The 9,270-nt window shown below is 45.5% G+C and overlaps 1 protein-coding gene across 1 annotated transcript in view; it reads right to left on the bottom strand.

Annotated features, from left to right (window-relative positions):
• Positions 1 to 7,806: 7,806 nt before the first annotated feature.
• The window catches only part of IGSF5 (immunoglobulin superfamily member 5), a 40,498-nt gene continuing 39,034 nt past the window's right edge, over positions 7,807 to 9,270 (bottom strand). Inside the window, exon 9 of the mRNA XM_029940629.1 lies at positions 7,807 to 8,632. Within this exon, the coding sequence (XP_029796489.1) occupies positions 8,537 to 8,632 (96 nt within the window). The 3' untranslated portion in view covers positions 7,807 to 8,536. The remainder of the gene's footprint in view (positions 8,633 to 9,270) is intronic.

Genomic DNA, 9,270 nt, shown 5'->3' with positions numbered 1-9,270 from the left:
TCCATGTAAGAGGAACAATTAGGTGGAAGGAGAAGAAATCAACACTTGAACATGCTAACTTGGAGGATTCCTCCCTTTGCCCTTTGCCAGACCTCCTCCAGAAGTCAGATGTGATGCTGGAGGAATGTGGGAGAGGCAGAGATACCATAAAGCTAGAAGGACATGGACAGGCAGATAGTCTAAAGGCTCTTACCCTTTCCAACGAACACCATTTTGAATAACAATTATTTTGCAATGCCCATTTTACTATTTTGTGAGGACCAAACTAACTTCCTGACAGGCTTCAGGAAGCCTCAGAGAACACAGAACATAGTCTCGCCTCTAATTGGTCTGCTCTGGATGCCAAAAATTGCATATTCAGAAAGATAATCCTACCTCTGGTTGGTCCCCTTTAAAAACCAAAAATTTGCATAAAGGAGCATGGTGGACGACTCCTGATTGGCCAGGCCAGCATCCTTCATTTACATGGAGGGCAACCAATCAGGACAACTTCCCCTTCTCAGGATACACTCTGCCTGGGCTCACTCTATGATTGGTTAATTTCAAAGATACCTAAAATATTATGAGTGGGTCCTACCAAAAGTAACAAATGTAAAATATATGGCTAAAACTATTGTCAATACTATTACCTACTAATGATTGGATTGCTGTACCTGTGTCTCAATTTCCTGTAATTCCCCCTTCCCAAAACCCATAAAAACCCTGCTCAGCCGTTGTGGGGCTCTCAGCATGGATCCACTGCACTAGCGAAGTCTGTGAGCCCGAGCTTAGGCCTGGCAAGCCTAAGCCATAATAAAACTGCCCTTTGCTTTTACATGCACGACTTGGTCTCCCTGGTGGTCTCTGGTTTTTGGGGACGATATTGTAATCTGGGCATAACAATCACAACTTACCTATATGCCTAATTTTCCAGTTTAAAAACCTCCAGGATAATGCTCTACATATGACATAAAGGAGGTAGAACCGGGAAGCTGTTTCTAGGACAGCAAATGTAATGCTCAATAGAACTGCACCAGAGGACATATGAGGCCGTCTCATCCCCGCCTCCCCACTTAGAATTCCCGGGAACGCGGCAGCCATATAACTCTGCAGCGACTCCTGTGTCTTCTGACAGAACTCAAATACTCCAGACGCTGACGCTGTTGCTGATGCCTTTTTCCAAAATGGCAAAGCATCCTCCATGAAGCTCCTCGAAAAATCCACTGCAATCTGCCCTTGATTTCCAAGGCGACTGCATTCGTGGAAAATCCGGTACCGTAGATGCATGACAAACTCCCTTTATGGTTTTATTTATTGTGAGACATTTAGTGAAAAATAAGCTCATATACACAGATCTATCACCGTCTATCATTTGAAAAGTTTGGCGGGCTTTTCCCAAGGAATTGCCCTCAACTGAAAGCCACTGCCACTTGTCAGTCATTAAGAACTTCAAGCACCCACCCACACTCCCACCTTCACCAAAGGCATAAGGCTCACATGAGTCAAGTGACACGCCCAAAGTCACACAGGCAGCAAGCCCTGTTGCTTCTTTCCAGCTCTTTCCCCTGTATCATGTTTCTGGGGGCCTCCAGACCTCCAAGAGGGCAAATCCAACTCTAAATGGCCTCCTGGTCAAAAAAAAAATCATGGCAGTTACCTTATCGGTGTATCTTTCTGCAGCAGGTGGGTACTGTGCCCCCTTGATTTGTGGCACCAGATGAGCCAACGAGTGGATGTTGGCCACTAATGTGCATGAGTCCACGGACTTTGATAGCCTAGAGATTCTGAAAACAATGTAAACAAAGTCAGTTTTCATGTCCCCTCTCTGCTTTTGGAATAAATCACTCATTCTGCAAGCATTTATTGACCACATGGAATGTGCTGGTTGGTTGAAGTGGTGCCTGGACCACCAGGGGAACAGGGCAGACACGGAGCTGCCCACCTCCACAGAACTTAATGGGAAAGTAGGGCATTCAGTAACTCCTTATACGAACTATTAACACCATTAGGTAGCACAACGAAGAAGTCTAAGGTGATGTGCATACAGAATCGAGGCATTAATCCAATAGGCAGTAGGTTTATTAGAGTTCCATCAAGGAAGCAAAATGCCCCACGTGACTTAGAGTGAAGGATTCATTATAGGGACTCGACTTCACACAATCATAGGAGATGCTGAAGAAGTAAATGTCCAGAGGGGAAGGTGAGAGGATCATGAAAGTCACCAGGCAGGGACTGTGAAGAGAAGCCGGCAAGGAGTCCATAGCCAACTCCTGCCTCTGTGTCCAGAACAGGCCGGTAGTCATCACCACCAGCAAGAAGAGTTGGGAGAAGAATTGGGACAATGGAGACACAAACATGGACCTTGGAAGAAAAACTGGGACCTCGTCTTTCTCCTAGCTCCCCTAACCCTCATGACACAGGTTTCCTGGAGAAGCCAGCTCCCTACTCCTCAGACTGCACACGCCCCATGCTCAGGACCCAGAGGGGCAGAAGGAGGTCACAAGTGTGGGGATGTCCAAGGGGCTGCAGGTCCAGTGAGTCAGCAAATCAGCCTCAGCACGTGTGAGCTTCAAGGGCACCTGGGGTATCATGCTTCTGAACATGTAGTCACTGAGCTTTCACACCCACCTCCCAGATGTTGGGTACATTTCTCTGTGGCCAGCCCTCACCCAGAACCACAGTGGGAAGAGTAGGCAGTTGACATAGTACAACATCATGCAGGTGACTCTACCAAGAAGAATCCAAAGGATCAGCTGGAGTGGGACAAAGTGAAGAGGGAGGAAGTGAATGTTCCAAGCACATGCAAAGTCCCTGAAGTGAGCAGCACCATGGACCCATGTGGAATTTCCTGCACTAGGGTGTGGTTTGGAGAGAGTGGCACAAGGCCAGGGAGACCTGGGTGTAGAGTCGGCCAGGACTCATAGGCCACAGTGGGGTTTTAGATTTTATCCCAAGAGTGGTGGAGACCCAGGGGCAGTTGTCACCCAGTGCAGAGAGTAGACAGAGAACCAGCTTGGGAACCAGAAAGACCTAGGGTCAGAAGACAGTCACATTGTTCTATGAACCATATCCTGTGACCTCACTTTGCTCGTCAATACAGTGGAGACAAAGGAATATGGTGGATTCGGTAATGGTTGGGTGAACTAACCCCCGAAACTGCCTGTGGGCACGAGCCACACTTTCTGCAAAGGGCCACATTATAGTTACTTCAGGTTTCATTGGCCACATGGCTCTGTCCCCCTCAACTCTGCCTCTGTGGCCTGCAACCAGCCATAGACTGTATATAAACACTGGCTGCATTCCAATAAAACGGTCCTTGTGGACACTGAAATTTATATCCCCTAAAATCTGCACATATAATGAAATAATGTTCTTCTTTTGATTTTTTTAGCCACTTAAAAATGGAAAAAGCATTCTTAGTTTGCAGGCCATATAAATATAAGCAGTAAGCTGGCCATGACTCTTGGGCTTCAGTCTGCTGACTGCTGTGCTTGGCACAAAACAAATGCTTCTCTCCTTTCCTTGCTCCTTACACACACATACACACACACGCGCACACACACATACACACGCACACACACACATACACACATACCGTACACACAGACACAAACACAGCACACACACGCATGCTCACATGCACACGCATGCTCTCACATGTATGCACACATGAACACACATGCACACCACACAACTGGGAGGAGGCAGAAGGGACAGGCACGTCTTGCACCACCTGCTATTGCCAAGGTACAAGCCTTCAGGCTTACCTACATTTCACCGAATCCCCTCTCATTTGCACTTTCTAAGGAAAAATCTAGGTCAACTATAATGTTTAAAATTAGTTTTTGATTTAGACAGCAATTTGCTATTATTTGAACTACATCAGAGGTTATTAGCTACGAAATTGCAGCACAAGATTACCAAATGTTCTCAAATTCAGTTACCCTATAAAATATCATACATTCTTAAGGTTTCTGAGCAGAAATGTAATCAACACATTGTGTGCTGCATTTCCCCCATAGACTTGAGTGGAATCATTCGTTTTCTGCTTTGTCAGCCCCTGTGATTACACGCTGGTCATGAACCTCTTCATCTGAAGCCAGTGGCTGGGTGGTAATCCTCGGGAACATTCCCACCGGTCTGTGTGCTCCAAATCGCATTGTATGCTTAGAAGAATGTGCCTCATGCAACAAAGGAGGGGAGACAAATGTGGGGTTGCTTTCGGCCCAGGCCCCACCCGCTGCCTTCAAGTCTGCATTTCATCCAGGTCCAGGGAGAGGCGGAGTGCCTGCTTCAGGAAGGTTGGAGAGTGAGACTCACCCGAGGCCACAGCTCGTGGCGTGATTTACAGGCTGAACTAGGTAAGAATTAAATATTTACCATCTCTCCTGGTACAGTATGTACTCAGATGAGACCAGCTTCGGTCCAACAGCTGGGCTGTGTCAGGTGAGGACAAAGCAGGTGTTTGTGTGTGTGTGTGTGTGTGTGCGCGCGTGTGTGCGTGCACATGTGTGTGTGCATGTATATGTACACACAGGTGCACATGCACAGTCATATGTGTGTACGTCTGTGTGCGAACATCTCTATGGATAAAGTGCCAGAGAGGACTTCAGGGGGCCACCATCCCATCCCTTTGTTCTACTGATGTGTCACCGAAGCCATGACCTACTCAAGTTCAGTGTCACCAAATTCCTTTTCCCCAAATGGTAAATGGAGTCATCCTTAAGGAAAGGAAAAAGTGAAATGCTACCAGGCCAAACCTCCTTCCCCGTGACTTTGCAAACATTATCCATTCCTTGGTTTCTGCTTCCTCAATGTTGCCAGATCCTCTTGGCTGGGTATCTTCTGCCTGCCTGCCCTCCACATCCATCGTCTGCCTCTCTGTGCCTGGATGGATGACATGGGTGGCCGTGTCTAGCTCGGCTCAGGCTTGGTCAGTGGGAGGCATGAGCAAGTGAGTGAGGGAGCTTTGGCACCTCACTCCCCACTGCCAGGTTTCCAGGGCTTTGCAGCAGCTATTGTGGGCCCTCTCCATTCAAGTCTAGCCCTGTGGATGGTAACAGGTGTCACCTCGGTTCCTCCCCCAAGGTTGCTAAACCCCCTGTCTGTTCCATTCTCCCCTGCTCCCCGTGCCCTTCCTTACTTTCTTGCCTCTCCTCTACCTCCCTCATCTCTGCTCTGATTTCTCAGGTGCTCCACAGGGAGGACCATGCACCCTCTTTGCACAGGATGGAGCACTCTTCCCCACAGCATCATGAGCACTCACATGGCAAGGATAAATTGTTGACGTGCATCTCCTATATGATTGGCAGCATCCATTCACCCCCTTTGGTCATCAGACTCCCAGGGTCTGACAAGGCAACTTTCACATCTCTAACAGTTTCCAAGGTCAGGGTCACACAGAGCAAAGGAAGTGCTTCTATTCAGGGTCTCCAATTGCCTTCGATGTGTTGACATTACCACTTATACCCTACTCTTAAGTAAACTGTGAGAAGTCCTCGCGTTCAGGGGGCAGGCTTGGAATCTGACAGAGGGACCAAGGTCAAAAACCCCTGGAACGATGGACAGGTGTGGTTTCCCCAGCCAGGACTTTATGACCCACGTCTTTGAGAGGTATTTGTTTAAGCAAATCTGCAGCCTCATGGCCATTTATTAGCAGTAGCCATGTCTGTCTTTCTGAGAACACCCGTGGCCATGACATTTTGCCCTGACTGACCCCTCTCACTGCATCCCCCTGAGCCTGCTTCAGCTCTCTGCATTGCAGAAGTAAGAGATGAATTTACCACATCAGCAAAATACCATTTTCAGTTGAGAGCTGTCTTGGGGTTTACAGGTTCCTAAATAGAAACTAGCAAGCACAGAGAGACGTAACACTAACAGAAAACACTGATTGAGTATTTGTGTAAAAGAGTCCATCCTGGACACATCAAGGTCATTTCTAAACAACTAGCTCCAGGTCAGGACTGTCCTATAGAATTTTCTGCAGCTGTGAAAACTTCCATCGGCACTCTCCAGTACCACTAGCCACGTGTGGCTATTGAGCACCCAATATGTGACTAGTGGGTCTTCGAAAATGGATCTTCTATTTTATTTAATTCCAAATAGTTGTGCTATGGTATTGGGCTGTAAAGCTATAGATAGTTCTGTTCAAATAACTTACTTTCCTCCTGTGCCATAAAAACTGGCTGGAGACCCCTTTGAGGAACTTTACTTCTGGAATAAGCTATGGTAAGAAAGTATCTCATTAGTGACACAGGGAAACTTCCCAATGGTCTGATAAATATTTTGAGTCAACAGACACCAACAAAGTTGAAGACATTTCCATGAAAATCATTTGGTATCGTTTTCCAGAGTTCAAAATTTAAAGTTAAATTATATTTCACATGCAACCCCCACTGATTCCTAAAACAACCACAGAAATACAATTATTATAGTAGGCAGATGGCAAATATACACTACACTTCAATATATTGTCTTTCTCAATATTGACCTGTTTGATCTCAGTATTTACGAAATGCCTACAAGAACACTAGCTCCTGTGAAGGTTACAAAAGGCGTAAAGGACATGACATTTGAAACATTTGCCTCAGGATCTGGGTTCTGCAAAGGTTTCAGGAGAGCAAACCATGAAGTGAAGAATACGAAGTTCACTCCCTGAACATCCCTGTCCGAAGGGTCCCCTGAACCTCTTGTCTTTCCCCTTGACTTGCACCCACTCAAGGATGATGAGGAAAGACAGAAACACACTGGCAGAGAGGAAAGAAGTTATAAGGAATAAGAGTCTCATTTTGAAACAGGTGAATTAGCAATTCTTTTCATAAAAAGTTGTCTTAGGAAAGTGATCTAGCAATTGCCATGGGTTTTTGAAATTTTGCATTTTAGCTCTGCTTCGAAGCAAAGAGGCAGCCGAACCCCCCACTCTAGGGACACAGTCCTAGAGTAGAAGGCATTTTTTTCAGGACCTCTAAGCAGTGGTGATGCTCAAAATGTATTAGACGACAACAAGGCATGAACCCCAGCCAATCCGAGCAGATGCCATAGGAGCATCCGTGAACCAGACACTTGTGCCAGCGGATAGCCCTGGAATTAGTTGTTGGCTCACAAAAAGCCTTCAGGGTAGATGCTGAGTGTGATTTTAGATCACAAAAATAGTTTCTAAATCAAGGTGGTGTATAGGTTTGTCCACCATTGATTGGATTAGCAAGCGGCAGTGTTAACTGATGAGAAAGTCCTCACAATGAATTTACATTGTTTACTTAGTAACTCTAAGGAATCACTAAAATCTTAACCCATTTTAAAAGTCAAATTCCACTTTACAAGTCCATGGTTGGGCATGTCGTTAATTACTGAGCAGGTGCTAATTACTAACCATCACAGAATTTGTACCAACTGGTGGTGGAGCATTCAGCCAAATAATGGTCCTGCTCCAGGGTAAATATGAAGAGATGGGAAGGCAGTGAAATGTACTGACAATATGTACACAAAAAAGCAATATTTAGAAAAGGCAGAAATTTTATTCTTAATAACATTCATATTAACTTCTTTTTTTTAAGTAGACTTCACGCCCAGTGCAGAGCCCAACATGGGGCTTGAACTCACGACCCTGAGTTCAAGACCTGAGTTGAGCTCAAGAGTCAGACACTTAACCAACTGAGCCACCTGGGAACCCCTCGTATTAACTTTTATGAGGCAAACGTACAATAGTCAAAGACTTACATGAAAATGTGATTTTTTGCTTTACAGTATCCCATATTGCTTCCACAATTCCTAAACATCATGGTTCCCTAAGTACCACCTGTATAGTAAGGAATTAAGGAAGGCAATGCATGTGTTTTGGTGTTTTCCCTTTTATTTATTAAAGAATACGGTACCTGTTTCCAGTGTTTTCATGGCATTTGTGGTATGTAAGGGACATCTGCTCAAAGCAAAACCCACATCTAAGTCACTGGAGTCCATGAGAGTGGGCCTGATAAGGAGCAAATAAAAGTAAATGTCTTCGTGGAAATATCCAATAATGGATATTTCACAATGTATACATCAGCTTTGAATGTAATCTTATTCTTCATCTGTGAGTTCTGATTTCCCAGGCAATTTTAGATTTCGGAATGATCCTAATGCATATCCTCTTTTTTTCACGGATAATATACAATAATGCCCCACATGTTAAACATACATAAATATTGTCTTCGTATGATTACAATAACAAAAACATTTTAAAAGTCCTGGCAGGACATAGGCCTATCTGCCATTTATTGGATTAGCAAGAGGAGTGTCCCGTGGAAAGTAAATCACCACGATGAATTCATAGCTTTCCGTCAGCAACTTGGTGGAATTCACTAAAATCGTGAAACGTTTTGAAAACCAAATTCTATGCTGGAAGGTGGGGAAATGGACCCCTTCCATCACCATAAAGTATCCATTCCAATTACTCCAGCGTCACTGTATCCTGGTAACACTGCTGAAGCGGGACCCGGGCCTTGGGACAGAGAGGAAGGACGACGTGGGCGTGGCGCCTGTCCTCAGCCACGTGCAGAACGGAATCCGAGGGACGTCTTCGCTAGACCAAAGTTACGTTCCTTACCGTCCTAGGACTGGCCACGGAAAACGAAACTTGCGGGCGACCTGTGGGGCCCCGCCCCCTGCGGTCAGGTCCCTGGTGACAAGGGAAGAGGGTGGATTTAGTCAGTGGGGATCAACGGAAGAGGCATACTGGAGAAGACAGCTCCACTCATCAGATAAGAAGAAATGAGGGCCCACAGAGGAAGCAAAACTGTTAACACACATCCTTCCTTTATGTCGTTATTTCCATGCACCAAGGACGTTTCCGAGCTCAGGGCCTCACGAGCAACGCAATTCAAAGCATCCGATATTTCTTTATGTGGAGGCAAATTACGCAAAGATGTCACTGTTCTGGTTTGTTTTCTTTCTTTTTTTTTTTTTTCAATCTTCCTATGGAAATTCTATCTTCCATTTGAAAATATAAAATACCGCTAACCTTCGGGGGGCACCTGGGTGGCTTCGTCTGTTGAGCATCTGACTCTGGATTTCAGCTCAGGTTGTGATCCCAGGGTTGTGGGATTGAGTCCCATGTTGGGCTCCACACTGAGCGGGAAGCCTGCTTGGGATTCTCTCTCTCTCTGCCCTTCCCCGACTCGTGCTCACTCTCAGAATAAACAGACATTTTATATATATATATATATATATATATATATATATATATATATATATATATACACTCTTCTTTAATAACACACATTCCTTCTACAGGAAGGGGGCACAGATCACCCGTCT

This window comes from Suricata suricatta, chromosome 5 (genome assembly GCF_006229205.1).
Source record: "Suricata suricatta isolate VVHF042 chromosome 5, meerkat_22Aug2017_6uvM2_HiC, whole genome shotgun sequence".
NCBI lineage: Eukaryota > Metazoa > Chordata > Mammalia > Carnivora > Herpestidae > Suricata > Suricata suricatta.
Note: the sequence above shows the minus strand (reverse complement) of the source record. Positions and strands in the feature narration are given on the sequence as shown.